At 41.7% G+C, this 22,500-nt stretch overlaps 1 protein-coding gene and 1 long non-coding RNA gene across 13 annotated transcripts in view; one reads left to right on the top strand and one right to left on the bottom strand.

Moving 5' to 3' along the window:
- Positions 1-22,500, top strand: part of LOC135101923 (uncharacterized) — an 84,226-nt gene that overhangs the window by 3,173 nt on the left and 58,553 nt on the right. The gene's annotated exons all lie outside the window — the stretch shown is intronic.
- LOC135101921 (uncharacterized) overlaps positions 3,988-22,500 on the bottom strand; it is a 178,514-nt gene continuing 160,001 nt past the window's right edge. For 4 of the 12 annotated variants that reach the window (XM_064006291.1, XM_064006290.1, XM_064006293.1 and 1 more), the window contains one exon: positions 3,988-5,559. In XM_064006291.1, coding sequence (XP_063862361.1) covers positions 5,379-5,559 — 181 coding nt within the window. In that variant the 3' untranslated portion in view covers positions 3,988-5,378. Of the gene's footprint in view, positions 5,560-11,866; positions 11,920-19,664; positions 19,740-22,500 lie in introns of those variants that run through there. The other 8 variants (XM_064006299.1, XM_064006300.1, XM_064006297.1 and 5 more) reach the window with 7 other exon arrangements.

Raw genomic sequence — 22,500 nt, 5'->3', positions numbered from 1 at the left:
CCACATTGAGACATAGAGAAGCGTAAACTTGGCCGTTCGCCACAAACACGGAAAAGACGCGACAGTAACGACAAACTCGCCCCTCGGTGGTGTGGGAAACGCCGGGGTGGGGGAGGAGGGGCGGGAGTTAGGAGTGAGGGGGAAAGGGGGTGGCATGTGAGGGGAATGAGAGGGGAGGAGGGGCGGCATGGGAGAAGGGGCGGCATGGGAGAGGAGTGTTGGGAGTGGAGGAACAGCGAAGGAAGGAAGTGAGGAGAGGAGGGACGACAGGGAAGAGGAAGGGGTGATGGGGGAGGAGGGACGGCAGGGGAGAGGAGTGATGGTCAAGGAAGGGCGGCAAGGGAGGGGAGGGAGGGTGAAGGCGCAGAACGAGCAGGTAGGAGAGGACTGGTAGAGGACAAGGTAGAAGGAAGAGGAGAGAGAATGAAATGGGGGTAAGGGAGTACGTTTGGAGAGGAAGGAGAGGAGGCGGTGGAACAGGAAGATGGTGATGCATAAGGGAATGGATTTGAGGTGTTGTGATGTGTGGTGGAGTAGATGTGGTGGGCAGTAGTGGCAGTAGAGTATAGCAATATGAGGGTGGAAGAGTATGCCAAGGTGGATATTAGTAGGAAGATAGGTAAATAGGGGTGGTGATGGTGGTGGTGAAATGATTTGAAGGGGAGAGAGGAGGAAGGTTGACAGCGTGTGGTGAGGATGTGCGAGAGATCAATGGAGGGTGAGGGGAGCAGTGGGGTGATGGGGGTGATAGTGACGTAATCACTACCTGGGGAGACACACACCCATCACCACCACCACCATCAACACCATCCTCATGACTCCAAACACTCATCCTCACCACCACGTCCTGCCTGACTTCCTTCTCCTCACCCCTCACACTCCCTGCCACCACCATCACCACCACCACCACCGCCACCACCAGTAGTTGTCTCACTCCACCACAGTCACCATTACAGAGCACCACCTCACTCATATCACCCTCATTCATCATCAACTGTAACCTGCCACCACCACTACTCGTATATTTCCTACGTGCATTCTCATCGTCCACCCACCACCACCACCACCACCACCACCACCACCACCACCACCACCACCACCACCACCGTTTCCAAGACTCCTTCTGTGTACATTTTGATTATCTGTTGGAATATCACAAAAATCTCAGGAGGATATAACATTGAGCTGGCGAACCAATGTGTGTGTGTGTGTGTGTGTGTGTGTACTGTGATCGTGAGTGTGTATACTGTGCTCTGTTTGTGTGTGTGTGTGTTTGTGTGTGTGTGTGTGTGTGTGTGTGTGTGTTTGTTGCATCGTCTACCCTGTTGTAATATAGTAGCAATGACATACAAACTACCACTACATATTGATATGAAAATAATAACGATTAAAAAACAACACACGCATACACCACCACCGCCATCGTCATCATAATAATCATCATCATCATCACCACCATCATCACCATCTCCCACCAATCGGAAACTATATTATCAGATGCATCTCATGGAATATGAAAGCATTTACAAGACCCGTGTCGCTCGTTAAGTGAAGGAGAACTGAGAAAGGGAAGGAGAGGGCGAGGCAGGTCTTCACAACTATCTCAAAGAACACCTCCTCCTCCCTCTGACCTTCGCTAATAGACACACCAGAGGCAAAACATAAAAATACATGGACAAGTTAGGAGAGTGTGACTTAGCCTGACTTAACCTGACTCACCCTTCCCATTCATTACCTCAGAAGTGTCTGGCGCTGAACAAGGGAAAGAGACACAAAGAGAGAGACGGAGAGAGAGAGAGGGAAAGAAAGAAAACTCGATTACATTAAGGGTCGCCTCCTGCCCTTCCTGTGTGTGACTTTAGAAGGCCTTGAAAATTAGGGAGTTGTGTGAGGGGGAAGAAAGTTGGAAATGTGGAAATGCTGTAGCTTTGAATACACTCTCGAGAAAGCAGGGGAGGCTACTGGCTGTTTGGTTCTGTTACAGGGACTGTCTGGGGAGGTGTGTATAGCAGGAGGATGTGAGGTGCCAGTGAGGGCAGCATTGAGGATGAGGTGGAGGCGTGAAGCAGATGAAGAGCGATTCTTGAAGGATGAATACGGAAGCTCCCTCGAGGCTTAAATGTTTGTTGTATGATGCTTATTTCTCTCTCTCTCTCTCTCTCTCATCTCTCTCTCTCTCTCTCTCTCTCTCTCTCTCTCTGGTACTGTCGTTCCCTCTTCGATTTTTTTTTTATTGTCACCAGCACTTGTTTTCATTACTATTTCATCTTTTGTTCATCTTCATCTACTTTCCGTTTCTTATTCTTCTGCTGGCGGTCTTAAGTATTTGTTGTTGTTGTTGTTGTTTCTCTCTGGGTCTTCATTGTCAGTAATAACATTGTCCTTCTCCGCGCCCTTCTTTTATCATCCATGTTCTTACTTTTTATCCACTTGTTGCAGTTTATATCAACCCTACTTTCCTTCAATGCATTACTTTTATTTTGTCCTTGCCACTACAAAGACAAGTATTGACGTTTCTTCTTTCTTACATCTCTTCGTATAGATAAGATGGCATAGCTTATCACAAACAGCCTCTTAGGGACCAATGTACGTGTTGCTGCTTGCTCTTCCACGTGTCCCTTTGTGTTCCTTTGTATTCCTTTGTATTCCTTTGTATTCTTTGTCCGTCACTGCACTTAGTAAGGAGCACCGTCTGGTTTTGATGGGGTTGTTTGATCTACTACACGGGAACGGCCTATGTACGTATGTCTGCTACAACGCATATGCTACAGTGGGTTCTCTTGCATATTCTATAGCTTCCTGCTGCTACTGTTGCATGTTCTCACTTCACTTGACAGCTTGGTGATGTGGGCTATGGGCACACACACACACACACACACACATTCTCTCTCTCTCTCTCTCTCTCTCTCTCTCTCTCTCTCTCTCTCTCTCTCTCTCTCTCTCTCTCTCTCTCTCTCTCTTACTACGCATCAGTGTCAGTAATTTCTCTCTTATTCGTCACTTCCTGTCTTTTTGTTTGGTATATGTATCTGTTTCTCATTTGCACTATTTTCAGCCCACTGGAATGAGGCACACACACACACACACACACACACACACACACACACACACACACACACACACACACACACACACACACACACACACACACACACACTTCCCCTCTATCTTGCTTGAGCACAGGTACAGGTAAAGTGTTTAGATCGTTTTACCTGCCACCTGCTTGACGTCAGACCTTACCTTTACACTTACGTTACAGCTATCTATCTCTGTCTTTACTCTATTAGTTACTCTCGTGACCTAACCAGTGCTGGGCTACCTAAATTCGATGTAGAAAAAATGGATTGATATCTTCGAAACTTAATTCACGTCAGTATAGCTTTTTCTCTCTCTCTATTTCTTTTTTTTCCTCACTCACTCACTGGTAATTTGTCAGTACTCAGCACCAAAATGATTCTTCTAGAGGGGCATAAGTCTTTAGCGGGAGTGCTCAAGGCTTCTGAAGGAGAGGAACTGCATTCTTTTACTTTACTTTCTCCTCCTCCTCCTCCTCCTCCTCCTCCTCCTCCTCCTCCGCGTCACATCTGTCTATATTATAACGCGTGGAGTCTCTTCATAATATTTTTTTCTTGACAACTTTGTTTATATTCTTATATGCTTTTCATAGTTTTCTTTTGTTTGATAGTTACTCTTCTTCTTCTTCTTTTTCTTCTTCTTCTTTTCTTCTTCTATTTCCTTGGAGGCTGTATGGCATGCTCGAGAGAGAGAGAGAGAGAGAGAGAGAGAGAGAGAGAGAGAGAGAGAGAGAGAGAGAGAGAGAGAGAGAGAGAGAGAGAGAGAGAGAATAAAAGAAACTAAGTGAACAATATCCATTAAAGTCAAGTGTGTTGTTGTCCTTCCTTTCATTCCCTTTACTTAATCTTGGCATTTTTATTCTAATGCTCCTTTCCTCGTTATTTGTTTCAGGTGTTTTGTGAGAGTCAGAAAGAGAGAGAGAGAGAGAGAGAGAGAGAGAGAGAGAGAGAGAGAGAGAGAGAGAGAGAGAGAGAGAGAGAGAGAGAGAGAGCAACGTTTCCACTACAGCGTCAGTCTAACAGTCCATTTGGTCGAGTGACGGTCCTCCCAGCTTTGTATTTTTTGTGCCTCCCTCTTCGTCCTTTGTGTTTGCAGTAAGGACGCGCCACATCCATCCTCCTACCTCGCTGCTTATTCCTCCTCCTCCTCCTCCTCCTCCTCATCTTTTTTCTTTTTCTTTTCTTCATTTCCGTAGTTATTGTTTCTATCTTCCTTTCTTCTTCATCTTCTTCTTCTTCCTCACGTCTTTAAACTTTTTTCCCTCTTTTTCTTCTTTATTTCCGTAATTATCTTGTGTTTTTGCTTCTCTTTCCTCATGTGGTTCTTTTTCTCTTTATTTTTCTTCATTTCCGTTTGTGTTTCGTTTGTGTTTTTTCTTCTTATACTCCCTTCCTGTGTTACTTTTCTTCCTTTTTCGCGCCTGTCGTATCGTCATGGTTTTTTTTCTTATTTCTTTTCCATTTATTCCCTATTATCATGTCCTATGCCTGTTCTCTTTCTTCAGCCACTTTCCCCGTTGTCGTTCTCGTCTTTGTCGTTAGTCACTCCTCCTCTTCCTCCTCCTCTTTCTCTTTCTCCTTCTCTTTCTCCTCCTCCTCTTCAAGTCTCTCTCTCTCTCTCTCTCTTCTATTTCTGGCGGCAGACTGACTGTGACCGACATCCCTTCTGATCTTTTTTTCTCCTCCTCCTGCTCCTCCTCCTCCTTCAGAATGTGGACAGAAAGCACCGCCACCACCACCACCACCACCACCACCACTTCCTCCAGCAACCACTATCCACACCGCCACTTCCACCACCATCACCACCACATACATCACCATCACAATACAGCCTCTAGTTTTCTTTCTTTCGTTTTCTTTTCTCGCTTTTTTTTCTTTTTTTTTTTGTGGGTGGGTTCATCTGCTTTTTTTTTCTTTTTCATCGTCGTATTTTGGAAAGCGCAGGGATTACTTCCAAAAATCTTTTCTCATTTCTCTTCTCCATGTCGACCTCTTATTTCTCGTTTTTTTCATTTTTTTCTTTTTTTCTCTCTTTTCCTCCTGTTCCTCCTCCTCCTCCTCCTCCTCCTCTGTCCCTCATCCACGTTGTCATCATCCTCCCTCATTACCGCTTTCCTCTTCCTCTTTCCCTCTTTTTTTTTCTATCTTCTTGTTCTTCTTTTTCTTCTTCTTCTTCTTCTTCTTCTTCTTCTTCTTTTTCTTCTCCCGCCTCCTCTTCCTCTTCTTCACCTTGCTGCCGTCATGGTCATATTTCTCGCGTTTCTTCTCATTTCCTCTCGTCTCCTCTTCGCTCTTTTTACTTCCTCAGCACGTCCAACCTCCTCCTCCTCCTCCTCCTCCTCCTCCTCCTCCTCCTCCTCCTCCTCCTCCTCCTCCTCCTGCTTGCCGCTGAAGGTCGTCGTGGTCACCTCCCTCTGTGGCTTCACCAGGAGGGGCGGCGGCAGTACTCCAAGGGCGGCTTAGGCCAGTCTGTGAAGGGGGAAAGCTGCTTTTATTATTATTGTTGTAGTAGTAGTTGTTGTTGTTGTTTTTGTTGTTGTTGTTGTTGTTGTTGATGATGTAAGGAAGGGGTGAAAATTTGTAGATTGTAGTACGTGTGTGTGTGTGTGTGTGTGTGTGTGTGTGATTGGTTTCGTTCTGCGTTGACGAAATGATGGATGGGAGTTCTCCGCTGCATGGGTGGGTTTTAATTTAATACAGTTCGGCTCGTGTTTCTTTCCTGATTTGGGACACGCGTAATGAAAAGATGCTGTTGCGTAAGACTTCTCCTTCGGTCGTTAGTACATAAGGTCATATTAACAAATAGTAAACCCTTTCTGTCTGGTTCTCTTGGAAATATAATTGAGTAGGTCTTTTATTTTCCGTCTCATTTCTTCATGATTTTGCTCTGGTAATCTTTGCTTCTTTCTCTTCACTGGTGCGAATAAATTATATCCATCTCAGATTTGTTGGCCAAGAAGAATTATAATCGTCAGTCTTCTGGAACGAAACTTTCAAATTTGTACCATCAGTAGAAAGAGCGTGATTTTTTTTATGTGGCATTGTTTACTGGAATCTCATAAGTGTAAACTTTTTTTTCCCTTTACGTGAAAACATTACTGTCTGGCAATAACAAGTTTCGAAGCGACATTCTTTAGTCAAGCCATTAACTTTATCACTTTTAATTTTTTTTTTTTGTAACTTTCTTTTCCACAACACTTGAACCACACCTATGAGCGCACAAAGCTGGCCAGAAAATACACCTGTCGGACTCAGTAATACTTGTACACATGACCCGTCACTTACACGGACTGACATGACGTGGAATTCTGTATCACTATCCTGGTCTTAAATGAAATATGATCTTGTTAGGAGGAGCTCTTCTCGCATCGTTTTCATTATGTCAGGAAGAAAATATGTAGGTATTTTTTTTTTTCATGCTGGGAGTGAAAAGCAACGCAGGGCGGGCGTGTGTTTGTATCAGATACTAGAGAGGTGACGGTGGCGGCGGCGGTGGTGGTGGTGGCTGGTGTGCCGTGGTGCAGGAAGGTAAAGGTGTGTGGGCGTGGCGCTGCGAGGGAGTGGTGGCTGGAAAATGCGGGGGTGGTGTGGCTTAGGAGGAGGGTATGTGAGTGTTGAGAGGGGAGTGCGTGGGCTTAGGAAGGAAGAAGAGTGGGTGGGCGTGGGTGTGATGCTAGGCGGTCGTGATGTTAAGAAAATATATGAGCAGCGTGGCGTGGGAAGGAAGGAGGTGGTGGGTCTTGGTGGCGGGTGGTGGAGTTGTGGTGGTGATGCGCGGGGAGGACTGAGTGGTGGTGGAGGACGTGGAGTAATAGAGACACTGGTGGAGGATAGGGGAGGTGAAGGACTGGGGAGGTGGAGGCACAGGAAGGTGAAGGACGGAAAGATTGTGGAGGATGAGGGAAGGGGAGGCGCGGGGAGGTGGTGGAGGATGGGGGAGGTGGAAGCACGAGGTGGTGGTGGAGGACGGGGAGGAGGGGGCAAGGAGAGATGGTGAAAGACGGAGACCGCGTGTGGGCGGCAAGGCTCGGGGGAAGACGAGGTGTGGTGCGGAGGCGTGGGCGTGACCCTTGTCTTGCTCCTGAGCGACTCCAGGCCATGACTCGCCGCCACTTGAGGTGAGGCAGGCGTTATGTTGCGAGTGAGTGTTGTGTCGCTTTCTTTTTTTCTTTCCTTCGCAAAGTTTTCTCATTTTTCTCATTTTCTGGAATGACATCTTTACTTCTCATATAACTTTTCTCTCAATCTTTGTCCTCCTCTTTGTTGAGTGAAATGCTAAAAAAAAAAAAAAAAAAAAAAAAAAAAAAATATATATATATATATATATATATATATATATATATATATATATATATATATATATATATATATATATATATAATTAAAAACAAAATAAAATGAATTGAAGTCTGGGGCGCATCGTTGGCTCACCACACCACTGTCAGTGTTGAGGAGCCGCCGCCCGTCGCTCTAGCCTCCCTCAGGCCCACGGTTCGGCGTTCCCTGGGCTGAGGATCATTGTTTTATGTAGCTTTATTTTTCTTAGGGAGAGGCGGGCGGACGGAAAACGTGATAATTCGAAATTCGTTGTTTAATTAAGTTTCGCAAAGAAAAGTTTACAGCGAAGTTTTCCTTTTATGATGAAAACAAGTTTTGTTCGTTGCATGAGACGACGCTCCGCTTCACCAGTGAGCACCGCTTCTCGCCCAGGTAGCGGCGCGTTATCTCCACAAACAAGTGTATTATCTTAACGTACAACCGCGTTACCTTAATAAACAAGCAACGCGGCGATGATTACACCCGACAAGCGTCAGTTCTCGCAGGCAAATGGTGGAGACGCCACATATACGCGCTTTTATGCTGAATATCTAAGAAAGAGAAGAAAACTGAAATAAATAAATAAATAAATAAATAAATAAATAAATATCATCCATCTATCTCTATCTATCTATCTATCTATCTATCTATCTATCTATCTATCTATCTATCTATCTATCTATCTATCTATCTATCTATCTATCTATCTATCTATCTATCTATCTATCTATCTATCTATCTATCTATATATATATATATATATATATATATATATATATATATATATATATATATATATATATATATATATATATATATATATATATATATATATATATATATATATATATATATATATATATATATATATATATATATATATATATATATATATATATATATATATATATATATATATATATATATATATATATATATATATTTATGAGAGCCCATTTAATTGATGTGGATTCAAGCGGAAAGAAAAATTTGATATCTTCACTTGATTGATCAACCATCCTTCCTTATAATGACGACGCTTCAGTTAAACGTTCACTCATTGCCCTGATGTAAAGATTAGTGGATGGGGAGAAGCCTTTGCCTCTACTAACTTATTGCTTTTACTTCAGATTCGACTAAGCTTTCCCCACTAACAGCATCGTAAGGGTCAACAGAGCTATTGTCGTATGTTCTTCCTTTATGTTCCTTTGTGATGTGGAAGATTCTACAATTGGTGGCAGCGGTGGTAGGGAGGCAGGGGGCACCAATCACTGTGCTGGTTCATCCCCTGTTCTCCCCTCGTTAACTGACGCAGAAAACGAACATTAACTAACTAGAGCCGTGCATGGATTACGTTGATCGTGATTCATGCAGATGTGTTTATTGTATTTTTTCTGCCTCTCATTTTTTTTTCTTTGAATGTGACTCACTGACCAGAAAGTTTTGATATTTCCATTTCAGTATATAACACTTTTATATATATATATATATATATATATATATATATATATATATATATATATATATATATATATATATATATATATATATATATATATATATTACATATCATATATAGATGGTATTTAGATAACTTTATTGCTCTAGCTTTTTAATTTTCAAGACATATTACTACACTGAATTATTTTCTTTATTGGCAATGCACACAAACGTAATGACGATTATAATTAATTGCTGTGAGTCTTGCTGATGTATGTAGGGGGTTGTAATTGTTGAGGTGTGGTGGTGCTGAAGTGTGGTGGTGTTGAGGTATGGTGTCTTTAAGGTGTGGTGGTGTTGAGGTGTGGTGGAGGTGAGGTAGTGTTGGGGTGCGGTGGTTTCTCGGGGCTTGATGACACAGACGACTTGACCGGATCTTAGTTAGGCTTGATAAGACTGAGGTTTGTATGTGTTAGACAGACAGAGAGAGAGAGAGAGAGAGAGAGAGAGAGAGAGAGAGAGAGAGAGAGAGAGAGAGAGAGAGAGAGAGAGAGAGAGAGAGAGAGAGAGAGAGAGAGAGAGAGAGAGAGAGAGAGAGAGAGAGAGAGAGAGAGAGAGAGAATTATAATAAAACGTGTGAAGTTTTAAAATCTGTAGTAATGATAATAAGGATAAGTTAGCTACAATGATTATAACAATAATAATACTAGTTAATAATGACAATATGATAATAGCAATGATAGTGCAAGTTTACAGAACGGTTCCCAAAATAAAGGTAAAAATTAGAATTACCTGGAGAGACATGTTCATCGCAATTTTTTCATACTTAATTGTAGAACATAAGCCTAAACTGAAATGTGCTCTCTCCTTGTTTAAAAGCAAAGAGATGGAGAAAAAATATGGGGAGGGAGGTAGGCGTGAGTCGTGGCCGCGCCTTAGTAGACCCACGCACGCAGTGAGTCACGGGTAAAGGGGAAACACGGCCGTGGGAGAGACAGTGAGGGGCCTCGGGGAAACAAGGGCGTCTGAGGCGTGCGTGAGAGGGAAGGGTCGCGGGAATGCTGGTGTGTGTTGACTTGGAAACAAGATTTTTTTTTATATTTTTACATGTGTTTCTGTAGATTGTTTTCTTTTTTTTTTTTCCTCTCCCTGAGTTTTCTTTTTTTTTTCCTCTCCCTGACAAGATTGCCTTTTCTTTTTTCCATGATACATTACATCATGTGAGATTATTATTAATATTATTTTATAGGAAAGTGTTGGCTTATTTACTGATCCTAACGTAAGTCTGAACCTTAATTACCACAATGTATTTGTAATTCTATTGTAACTCAAGACTTAGACTATTACAGAAATTCATCAAAGTTACCAGTTACTCGTGAGAAGTTTCTCCATTAAACTGCAGTATGGTGTGACTCTTGTCTTAATATTAAAAGCCTCCAACTTCCACATTTGTCAGGGTCTGTGTATCGTCTTAAATGAAACAGGACGAAGGCGTGGGCTGAGGGAGAACAAGACATGAAACACCTGGCGTGATTTGGTCTGTGATTTCATTGAGAGGAAAGCTCAACCCAAGAGTGTGATTGTGGATGGGTGGGTGTGAGTGTGGGTTTTCACTTCCCTTGCGACTTCACCCTCTGGTCCTCCACCCACACATGCTATGACTTAAAATGCTTATGTATGAATAGGAGAAAGAGAATAAACGTTACTCAGGAGTATGTATATATAGAAAAATGCACTTAAATAATTTGTTTGGTGCTTTCTTTAACTTCACTAATCACCAAAGGAAAAATAAAAATAATGGAGAAAAAATAAGTGGAAGATGTAGAAGATGCATTTAAGCAAAACGTAAAGCTGTACAATATCTTTACTAAATAGAAAACGAGGACTCATTGAGAACTAAGCAACAGGTCCTCACGCACTCTGTTACTCACACTCACTCACGCACTCACACACTCACTACTCAAAGATCTACACTGCGAGCTCTGCGACGGCGGATTAAGTGAATGCTAAAAAGAGGAAATGCTTCATAAAATACCTGGGATGTCATTAGCGGAGACTGGACCTGAAAAAGCAAGGCAAGAGAAGAAGGGCGGCGGGTGGTCACTCCTTAATGGACTCGTGACGTTATTTGTATGAGCACGATCGAGAGAGAGAGAGAGAGAGAGAGAGAGAGAGAGAGAGAGAGAGAGAGAGAGAGAGAGAGAGAGAGAGAGAGAGAGAGAGAGAGAGATACGTATACACCAAGGTACAGAGAATCATTCATTCTGAAATTAACAAACTAAATAACAGATACAGCTAGACACAGAGAGACAGACAAACAGACAGACAAGCAACTAGGTAGACAAGTAGACAGACAGACAGACAGACAGACAGACAGGCAGAGTAAACTCCAAACAGTTGAAGGGGATCAGGTATCCATGAAAACAAGAGAGGAAGGCAATCCAATCACTGAGTAATCTCCATAGACTCAGCTAATCAGGAGCAAAGCGACTCTCTCTCTCTCTCTCTCTCTCTCTCTCTCTCTCTCTCTCTCTCTCTCTCTCTCTCTCTCTCTCTCTCTCTCTCTCTCTGTCTGTCTCTTGTTTGTCTATTTGCCTCTTTTTGTATTTGTCTGTCTGTACACGTATATATTTGCTTATCTGTGTATGTCTGTCTGTCTGGCTGGTTGGTTCTGTGTCAGTCTGCTTATCTGTTTGTCTGTCTGTTTAGTTGGCTGGCTGATGGTTGACTGTGTTTGTGTCTGTCTGTGTTTCTGTTTGTCTGGTTTGTTGTATGTGTTTGTGTCTGTCTGTCTGTCTGTCTGTCTGTCTGTCTGTCTGTCTGTCTGTCTGTCTGTCTGTCTGTCTGTCTGTCTGTCTCTCTCTCTCTCTCTCTCTCTCTCTCTCTCTCTCTCTCTCTCTCTCTCTCTCTCTCTCTCTCTCTCTCTCTCTCTCTCTCTCTCTCTCTCTCTCCAAGATAGCGTCACGTATCCAGGGGAGCGCCAAGGCCTTAAGTGACCCAACGTTAAGGTAAACAATCCGGTACTCCCTCCTTACTTTAGTCCTGCTTTAGTGAGGGCACATTTCTCCTTCATCAAAGAGTGGTTTCCCTGCAAAAGAGAGAGAAAAGAGGAGAAAAATAACAAAATGAAAACACACACAAACACATGAGGCAAACAGGGCAGACAGAGGTGAGCTAGATTTTGACTTGACTGACTGACTGACTTGACTGACTGACTGGCTGACTGGCTGACTGACACTGATTTAGCTCCATCAACACTAAGCCACAGCAAATACAACAATGAGGAACAGAGGGGAGGGTGTGTGGTGGTCAGAAATGGGATGTGATCAGGGAAGGGAGGGAGGAAGGAAGGTGTACAGGGATAGGAAGAGAGGGCAAGTTGAGAGAAGGGAAGTAGAGGGAGGAGGGTGGAGGGTAAACGGTCGTCAGTACACAGGCACTTTTGTTTTTACTAATTCATGTGTTTTTTTTTTTTTTTTGGTCTCTTTATAGTTTAAGGGCAGTTTCATCAATTATCTGTCATTAGAGGTATCAGAAATTCAGAGTGAAATCTTATTAAGTTTATCAATTTTCTTTATTTTGTCTCTGTATTTCTTCATGTACTAGGGAAAGTGGACAAGGGGAAAAAAAAAAAAGGAAAAAATCTATATATTCCGTTCCCCCCAAAAAAGAATTGAGCGTAGAGGAACAGAAAGACCAAATTTGTATTCTGAAAATAAATTATGTAATGAACTTGCAATGGCTGTTACCACTGATATGAATAGTAGGTGAATACTTCTTTCTTATCTTGAAGGCTGAAATATTGCAACATCACTCGCTGCTTAACTTTTCATTATGATTCCAGTGATAGCCTTAAAGTGCAGTGTCTTTCCATAAGTAAGGCGTAATAGAAATGGTTCCCAGCCGCACAAGTTCATTAAGCCCAGATTTTCCAGTCCACGCTCTTAATTGGCTTTTGCTGAATGGATTGCTCTTAGTTCCACTTCGGATCAGGCTACAGTGGACTTTACGTATAGTTCAGTTATTTAATCACCAATGCATTAATTCCTCTGTAAGCTTCAATGTTTACCTTACGTATACCACACTTATTCATTCACCAATGCATTAATTTCTCTGTATCAATCAATTTGGACTCTTCTTGTACCCTATGCATTAATTCCGCATCAGGGCCTGTACGTGATATAAAAACACTGAGACCATTAGCGTAAAAGTACCTGTGGATTTCGACCAAGTAGTAACACATAAGGAAGGACGGTGAGGGATGGATGCTCTGTGCGAGGCTGACGGGGTGTGCACTTCTACTGGTGAGGGAGGTGACGGGGTGAGGTAGTACAGGGTGGTGGTACGGGAGGAAGGGAACGGTTACTTGGGGGTGAAGTGTTCAGGGTATTTGGTTCTGCCGTGTCCAAAATATAAAGCTTGGTTGTATATCATATTAATTTAGTTATGGGTAAATATTGTTAGTACGGTGGGTGGTTACATTGTTTTTCCATTTGTGTGTGTGTGTGTGTGTGTGTGTGTGTGGTGTTAGTTTTGTTGTTTTTTCATTGTTCATTAAGGGAAAAGAAGAGTGAATGGTTTGGCTCATTCGTTTTGCGGTGGTGCTGATCAGCCTTCGTTTGTGTGTGTGTGTGTGTGTGTGTGTGTGTGTAGAATTAATTACTTGTGTGTTTTCAGCTGAATACTAAATGAAATAATGATTTTTTTTTGTCGTTCTCCTGCGGCATGCATTTTGTTGTAATTAGTGTGGTTGGGATGGAGAGGCGGTGTGTTTCTTTGGTATTAATTTGGTATTCATTATATAAGCATGAAAGAGTGTGTGTGTGTGTGTGTGTGTGTGTGTGTGTGTGTGTGTGTACATTCAAGCCAAGGCATTACAAAACAGGCTAGCGACAGTTTGCATCACACCAGCCCAGGGACACTCATAGAGGCGGACACACACTAACACCAGCACCAGCACATTCCTCGCGGCACCCTCGGGAAGCCTCAGTGGCAGAGATAACACGCCAAGCCTGCCATTCCCGGCCCGCGGTCAGCTGGGGCGGGGTGTATATCCTGAGCTTTACGGCAAATGTTCTTAGACTTTTGCGAGGCGGGAAAACATTGCGTGCAGGCAGCCAGATGCGGCCACGAGGAGACTGTGTGGTTGTTTGTTGAACTGTGTGAAGGCGGCGTCTGGTGGAGCTGAGGGAACGTGGTATTCAATGGACTTTATGGTTTAGAACATAAAAACATAAGGAAATAAGGGAAGCTGCAGGAAGCCATCAGGCCTACACATTGCAGTCCCTGTGTATTTAAGGGGAAACAGTGATTGACTTGTGAGTAGCACAAGGTAGCAAGTGAATTGACTGAGAAAAATGCAGTATACTAGTTTTTCATTAGAGCAAACGGATGTATTTATGTTGAATTAGGGGAAAATGTACGATTTTGAATGTTGGCAATAAAAGGAAAACGGAATTTTGGAATGTAGAAAACAGTAGAAATGTTTAGTCTGGGGAAACGTAGTTAAATGAATTTAGAAATGCAATGGTTCTCATTTTTTCTTTATGTTATGGACCATTCGCGCCATTTCAGTAAGCAAAAAGGGGCGTAGTGGGTTGCACTCTTGAAACCTTTTTGCCAAACGCTTCGTGGTCTACATTTTTTTTTTCAATCTAAAGTAAAATATATGAGCCAATTCTGGGTGATATTACTGCCAGGTTTGGTTAAAATGTGTCTTTTGGGCATTAATTTATTTCCTTCGTGTTTAACCTGCTTAAAGAGATAGTGTAGTTAAGTGTGAGGTGTGAGTGTGAGCCTGTCTGTAAGCGTGGCGGTTGATAATACTGGGATGTAATTTGCACCTCCATTATAGCTTGTATATGAGATGATTCCCTCGTATTTCATCGACGGCTCTGAGTGGGAAAGTTTTGAATTACAGAGACTCGTATTTCTCTGACAAGGTTTTCAGTTTCAGTTTTTGCATAATGTTAACAATGAGTGTTATGTACATCACTTAGCTGCATTTAAATTGTACTAACTCTTAGGATTTATAAAAAGATGCTTAGAATTTATTAGGTTACGTTAATTTCCGGCTCTCTAGGAATGGAGAGAACCGGAACAATGCAACATTTCAAGGAATCAACTTAGCCATTGTGAAATTTTGTGGAAACTTGTAAATTTCAAAATGGAGATCAGGCGATACATTATGGTAAGTATCCCTCTGTTTTTGGGAAGCTGAGCCGCGCGGAGCAGGCAGGATGGGAGCAGAGCCAGGCGTGCAGGGGCGAGGGTCAGACAGGCGTAACAAAGGCAGGGCAAGCAGGCAAGGCAAGAGGGGGCGGGCAGGGAGGGCCAGGCAGCAGGGTGAAGGCCAGCAGAAAGACCACTCACTGCTACAGGAAAACATTCTCGCTTCCAAACACACGAGTAGAAAACACAATTTTTTTTTTTTTTTTTTTTTTTGGTGTTCGTGTGTGTTTAAGCGCATTCATAACACACGTAACTTTCTTTTCAATTTATTTTTTCTGTTACTCACGAAAAAAAAAGTGTTATGGTTGTTAAATGTTTGCTTTGTTTCTGTTTATACTTTCAGTCACTCGTGGGGAAAAAAAAAAACCCTTGGTATGAACGTGTTTAGCTTTATGTACGAGTACATTCTGTTTTCTGTCATTCGTGCAAACTTATGGTGAATCAGTTTTTCCTTCTGACTTTTTTCTTTTTTCTAATATGGCTTTTCAAAGATAAATTTATTTAATTTTTCAAACTTTCACGAATAATACGTTTATTCTATTTTATCTTTTGTATGGGAACGTTTCTCTCTCTCTCTCTCTCTCTCTCTCTCTCTCTCTCTCTCTCTCTCTCTCTCTCTCTCTCTCGTTTACCAAAAGGAAGTATACAATAAGCAAGTAAACGTAAAACACACACATATAAGAAGCACACGCACAGCAAGCCTTCCCTGCATAATGAGAGCCTTGCTAATTGAGTGACTGACATTGATTACCACGCTGGCAGGTGTTTATACTCACTCTTTTGACCGGCACTGGCTTCACTTAAGTCTTTGCACCAATGATTGCACAAAGAGCGATAAGAGACGAACAATTAAGGCCTTGATATAAAATTTAAGTTACATTTGCACATCAGTAAGGTAGAAAAGTAGAGAGAGAGAGAGAGAGAGAGAGAGAGAGAGAGAGAGAGAGAGAGAGAGAGAGAGAGAGAGAGAGAGAGAGAGAGACTTAGTTGATATGATTCCGAAAGAAGCTTAATAATGAAAAAAAAGGGAAAGGAGAAGGGAACACACACACACACACACACACACACACACACACACACACACACACACACACACACACACACACAAAAGCTTTCTAACATTTTCTCCCCAGTAAAAAAAAAAAAAAAAAAAATAATGAAAAAAGAAGGAAAGGTAAAAGTGGTGTGTTTCAGCTCATTAACGTGGTCTTCATCAGGTGTTTCTGTGGCTTCAGGAAATGTAGGACTAAGATGGAGGCGGTGGGAGAGAGAGAAAGACGAAAGACAAGAGGTGAAATATAAGACACTTTGTGGTACGTAATAGGAAAGGCGCGATTTGATCTAGGTATATGAATTCTAAAATAAACAAATAAATAATTAATAAATACATGAATAGACTCAAGTAAATAGATAAATAAACAAATTATTAGATAAATTAGTAATCGAAAAAAAAAAGAGAAGTATGTACATCACTTAGCTACATTCAAATTGTACTAACTCTTAGGATTTATAAAAAGATGCATAGAATTTATTAGGTTACTATCTGTGTTCGATAGCAGGGACATCCAGTTAAAGTCATTGATAATATGAATGTGGAAGGGATGTTCTGTACCAGTGGATGATAAGGATGCCGATGTTGAAATCTTATCATCACGTCATCTCAGCAACACTTTCCGCACGCTAATCGCCACCCGAGCACACGCGAGCATGGTAACACTGCCACGGGGAAATTATCTCGCCCGCTGATTGGCTGACATATGTACGTTTCCTTTTTCAGATTTGCAGGAAACCGATTTTTTTTTCCAACCAGAAGTTTTAAAAATTCATTAGGTATTATTTTTATTTATTCATTTATTTATTTTAGGATATTGATTTCCGACAAAAAAGCCTCAGTTATCAACAAGATATCTGAATATTTCTAAATTTATAATCCGGCATGTTATAAAAAAATTAAGGTTTTGTAAAGAATATAAAGCCAGTTTGCCGGCTTATTCAAACAAACCGCAGCGTGGCAGCGTTACCGTGCGTGCGTAAACTCAGGTGACGAAGTTGCTGTACCAGACTTTTTATGTAAGAGGAGTACTGACCAAGAGAGAGAGAGAGAGAGAGAAACTAACGTGTCCATGTCCAAAGAAAAAAAAAATAAGGGAGGCAAAAGGATTATTCAGCGTTGGATTTGACGTTATGGAGTGCAATTAGTGGCAAACAGTCCGTGTAAGCGACGTCGTAAAATCTTGAAACTCCTATATTTTTATGACGATGAATTATTTACTGTGCAGTTTTATGACGCAGGTCGTTTAGTTTGTTTTAAGTTTAGGTTTATGAGCATTCTTGTGCAACATTTATGAGGGATATTATTGAGGACATAAATGAAAATTGTTTTAAACTTTTATTCTTGTTCATGCTGCTTGTGGGGAGTGGCAAGGCTGGCGGGAGGAGGGATAAATGGGAGGAAAGGACAGACACGCACGAGAGAGAGAGAGAGAGAGAGAGAGAGAGAGAGAGAGAGAGAGAGAGAGAGAGAGAGAGAGAGAGAGAGAGAGAGAGAGAGGCTGTGCGTAAGATGACAGGTTAAATTTATTCTTGTCATCAGCGTGAAGGGAAGTGAAGAGATGCTCAGCTATTTCTTATTTCGTTGACGCTTCAGATCGAGGTCGAGGCGCGGAGAGCGGGCATGAGAGAGAGAGAGAGAGAGAGAGAGAGAGAGAGAGAGAGAGAGAGAGAGAGAGAGAGAGAGAGAGAGAGAGAGAGAGAGAGAGAGAGAAGCTGCAAGACTCCTATAGGTCTACACGTGGTATTTTCTTTATAAAACTTACGTAAATGAGAAAAAGAGATAGAGCAGGAAAGAAAAGGAAAGAAAAATGGTGATAGGAACGTTGAATAATTACGGAGAGAGAGAGAGAGAGAGAGAGAGAGAGAGAGAGAGAGAGAGAGAGAGAGAGAGAGAGAGAGAGAGAGAGAGAGAGAGAGACTATTCGAGGTAGGCTTAAACTTATTACTCCGGAACCATTAGCGGCAGTGACTAATCCAATCGAACTTATTTGGGCGGTAATGGTTGCAGCAATATTGAATTTAGGGCAAAGCTTAACAGGTACAGTGAGCTGCCAACGCTAACGCGGCTCCTTGGCGATACCTTTTGTGTTACGCTGTGTTTGTTCGCCTGTTGTGTTACGCTATGTTAGGTCAGGTAGAGTTTGCCTAGTGGTATTTTTTTTATTTTTAATTTGTGTGTGTGTGTGTGTGTGTGTGTGTGTGTGTGTGAGTGATATTTTTACCAACGTGGCTCCGTGGTGATGCCTTTTTGTAGGTACACCCGCTTGTTGTATTGTGTCAGGTTAGGTTAAGAGTTAGCGTGGCCATTGTTATCTTATTCTTTTTTTTTTTTTTTTTCAGAAATACTACGCGTTTGTAATTTATTTTGTCATCTCGGAACCAGGTTAGGGTGAATAGAGTTAGCGCGTTTTTTTTTTTTTTGTAGATGTACGACGCATTTTATTTATTTGTCATCTCGGAATTAGTTCTGTCGTGCTTTTGTTTTGATCATTTAGGTTATTGTGTGTTATTTTACGCGGCAAAACTTTCATTATATAGTGTCACGTTTTTTTTTTTAAGTGTGTTAGTGAATCATTTTATCATTACGAAACTGTCAGTCTTACATATATTTTTAAAACGCAAATAGCCACAACGGTAAAAGAATAATGTTATGTCTTATAAAGGTATAACGATGCTAAACCAGCCAGTCACGTACATGTATTTTTTTACCAGTAGTATGAGTTAGATGGAAAGTGTTTATCATTGCAGAATTAAGTCAGTCATTTCTTTTTACTTTTAAAGGCTATAGATCATCAAAATACTCTTTAATTTGACGGCAGTGGTAGTGAGGTCCATAAAATGCAATAATATCAGCAGTTCGTGCAGGTTTTTCAGATTTAGTGCCAATTAGGGTGAAAATTATTTATCATTACTGAGCGCCGTCAGTTTTATTTTATTTTTTCTAAGGTAACAGGTGTTCACAACATTCAGTTTCGTTATTGCTTAATAGGGTTAGTGACAATATTATATTTTTTGACAAGTCCTGCATATTTTTATTTTTTTTATTTTTTGATCGGCTGCAGAGAGAGAACAAGCAACACTAAATCGTGAATTGAAAATTTAAATGTGCTAGGAATATGTGTAAAAGTCATCTGAGCGGGAAGTGAATTAAGCTGAAAATATAAAAATTCTAGTGCATGTACTGAATAAAATAAAATGTGCTTTGACCTAAAATGTTAAAAAAGTTGTGAAAAACAGTGACTTGTTTTATGCTAGTAACGATTTTAAGCATCCTGTTAACCCTTCTCTCTCTCTCTCTCTCTCTCTCTCTCTCTCTCTCTCTCTCTCTCTCTCTCTCTCTCTCTCTCTCTCACATTTCGCACTCTCCATGGCGTGTGTGAACAACCAAATATGTGTAAACATGTGCTGGAATCATTACTTCATCCATCCATCCTTCCCTTCCCGTCATACCTGTCTCCTTTTTCCTCCCCGTCCTCCCGCCCTTCACCCCGTGCCCTCACCACTCCCGCCTCCCTCTCCCCTGCAGTAGAAACAAGGACCCGCTCTGACCTTTTGTCATAGGCGGCGAAGGTCGGCCCGCTCGCCTGACTCCTGGCCTCACGGCTCCCCAGGTAACCATTCACACTAAAAGGTGAGGAAGAGAAAGAAGAGAAACGTTAGCCATTGTAGTGTTTCTTTTCCCCAACCTCCCTTCTCCCCTTACCTCCCTGTCCCTCCTTCCCTCACTTATATTTCCTGGCTCTTCCCCTCCCCTCCTCTCCCCTCTCGCCTTTTTTTTTCCCCTCTCTTTCTTCTAGTTTCCCTCTATCCATTTTGTGTTTTTCTGTTCATTTCTTTGTATCATTCTCATTGTTGTTCCTTTTTTTGTTTTCTTTATTTCTCCTTCTTTCTGCTATTGTCAGTGTTATTGTTTCCCCTCTATCAGTTCTTTTCTACTACTCTTTTTCCCTTCTTTCTATTACTCTCATTGCAATACATCCTCTTCACCTCATTTTTTTAAACCATTTTTTCTTTTTCTAATATTTTCTCTGTTATTCCATCTCCTTTATCCTGTCTATTTTTTTTTCTCAACCAATTATGTCCTTTATTTTTATTTTTATCCTTTCTGCTATTCCCAGTATTATCCCTTTTCTCCTCTTTCTTACTATTTTTCCTTCCCCTCTTTACTGTGTCCTCCCCATGGTCTCATCTCCCTCTACTTTCTCTGTTCCTTTATTTCTCTCCTTTCTTCCCCTTCCTATACCACCCTACAAAACGGTCGACACACAAACATGCAAGGGAAAGGAAGACTTCATTTGTCTACCACAGAATTTCAGGTCTTTGATTCAAGGACATCGTTATGCTACTCTTGACCAGCTGTCTATTCCAAATGGTCTTACGTTAATCACTGGCTACGGGTGGTCTTAATCAGTACTGTTTAATTATACCGTTTACCTATTGCTGCGGAGTCCGTATTGGTGATGAGTACTGGTGGCTGCATTCTACAGAGTACGTGTTCTCTCTGTCACGAACGCAGGCGCTGGTATTTTGTCTGAGGAAACGCTGTTATGGTAACACTGTCATTGCTCGGTGATCTTTCGCGCTGATTGGTCTATATCTTGTTTAGAATTACACGGTGTTCTGATTATGTATTCCTACCAAAAGTCTTGTTTATTGGTTAAGATGCCATGTTATATGCATACACATCATCTGTATCGTAAGAGTGCATAGAGATTTTGGTGGGAATACAAAGTTAGTTAGCCGCAGATTTTAATACAAGATAGTTATACGTGGACCAATCAGCGGGCGAGAGATTCCTTCAGTGACAGTGTTGCCACGTTCAGGTTCTCTCTAAGGGCAAAATTACTGCGCCAAAGTAAGTGACAGATGTAATTTACCTTGCTCGCTAAGACTATTGCTACAAGACTTGATTTAGTGTTTACAGGCAGTTGTATTTACGTTGTACTTTGTCTACTTAAAATACCTTTGCTTACTGGCGTCCTGATCTAGTCTAGGCTTTCCTTTCTACAGAGTTCAGTTAGGAAATGTTCTACTCCTATGAGCTACAGTTACCGCTAATTTTGTTTGCTATCTACAGTATTATCAGCATTATGTGACAGACGGCGGAATTCATAATGATACTTTTAGGGATATACTAAACTACTATATACATTGTAGTTATTGATATATTGCTGAATGATTGCTGTTTTGTTAGTGATGTTTGCTAAAGAGTCTTGGGGCACGTCTGGCTTCAGGTTGTGTTGCGAAGGAACCGGACAAACCAGACGCGGCGAGGAAAATGAGTGGAGTGAGACGTGCCAGGTGAGGTGAACTCGCCAAACGTTTTCTGGAGCTCTCAAGAAACCAGGCGAAGACAATGAATATTTAGAAGTTATTAACAGCATTCGTCCTCTCTGCAATTTTGCTTAACTCGCTGCGTTTTGCTCATCTGGTTCGTTGCGTTTTGCTCATCTGGTTCGTTCTTAATGAAGTGATCGAGTAAAGACGTACTGCTCAGTTTACCATTTAACAAAAAAACGTTTTCTTTTAGTTGGATGATTGTTATTTACTAACCAATTATTGTTTGTTTATTTATTTATTTACTTTTATTTCGTCCGTATCAAGTTATAACAAGGCTTAAGTCAGGTGCTGCCCCACACACACACACGCACACGCACACACACACAGATAATTTACGTGGTTAAATACTCATTACTCTTCTCATCTAAACTGTGTCTCGGGGGTGCGAATAATTAATGAATTCCTGCAATGAATGATGACGTGCTTGTTATCTTTCATGGCATAATTCAGTCACCTTTCATGAGATTTAAGGGAAGTCTGATCCGAAATGAGACGTGAATTTCAACCACTATGAGAGAGAGAGAGAGAGAGAGAGAGAGAGAGAGAGAGAGAGAGAGAGAGAGAGAGAGAGAGAGAGAGAGACCAATGTATCAGATGGAAGAAAAGTCTCTCTCTCTCTCTCTCTCTCTCTCTCTCTCTCTCTCTCTCTCTCTCTCTCTCTCTCTCTCTCTCTCTCTCTCTCTTGCTCACGCACACAGATAAAAGCCAAGTTAATAAAACGCAAACTAGCAATACGAACGCCACTAGTTCAACGCGGTACCAATATTGAGTCGTGGTGCAAAATTCCTTCCTAGAGAGAGAGAGAGAGAGAGAGAGAGAGAGAGAGAGAGAGAGAGAGAGAGAGAGAGAGAGAGAGAGAGAGAGTAAAGGAGGCAGAAGTAATGGAAAAGAGGGTCACCAGTATATTTGTCTGTACCTGTACCTACTCAGTGTTCCCTCTCTTAATCACGGACCTGTAGCATGCTCGGTATTTTCACGTGGCTTTTTATTCCCTGCCGGTGTAAGTCTGAGTGAAATCCACTGCACTCCACAAGGTGTCTCATTA

The sequence above is a fragment of the Scylla paramamosain genome, chromosome 7 (genome assembly GCF_035594125.1).
Source record: "Scylla paramamosain isolate STU-SP2022 chromosome 7, ASM3559412v1, whole genome shotgun sequence".
Taxonomy (NCBI): domain Eukaryota; kingdom Metazoa; phylum Arthropoda; class Malacostraca; order Decapoda; family Portunidae; genus Scylla; species Scylla paramamosain.
This window is presented reverse-complemented; position numbering and strand designations above follow the sequence as displayed.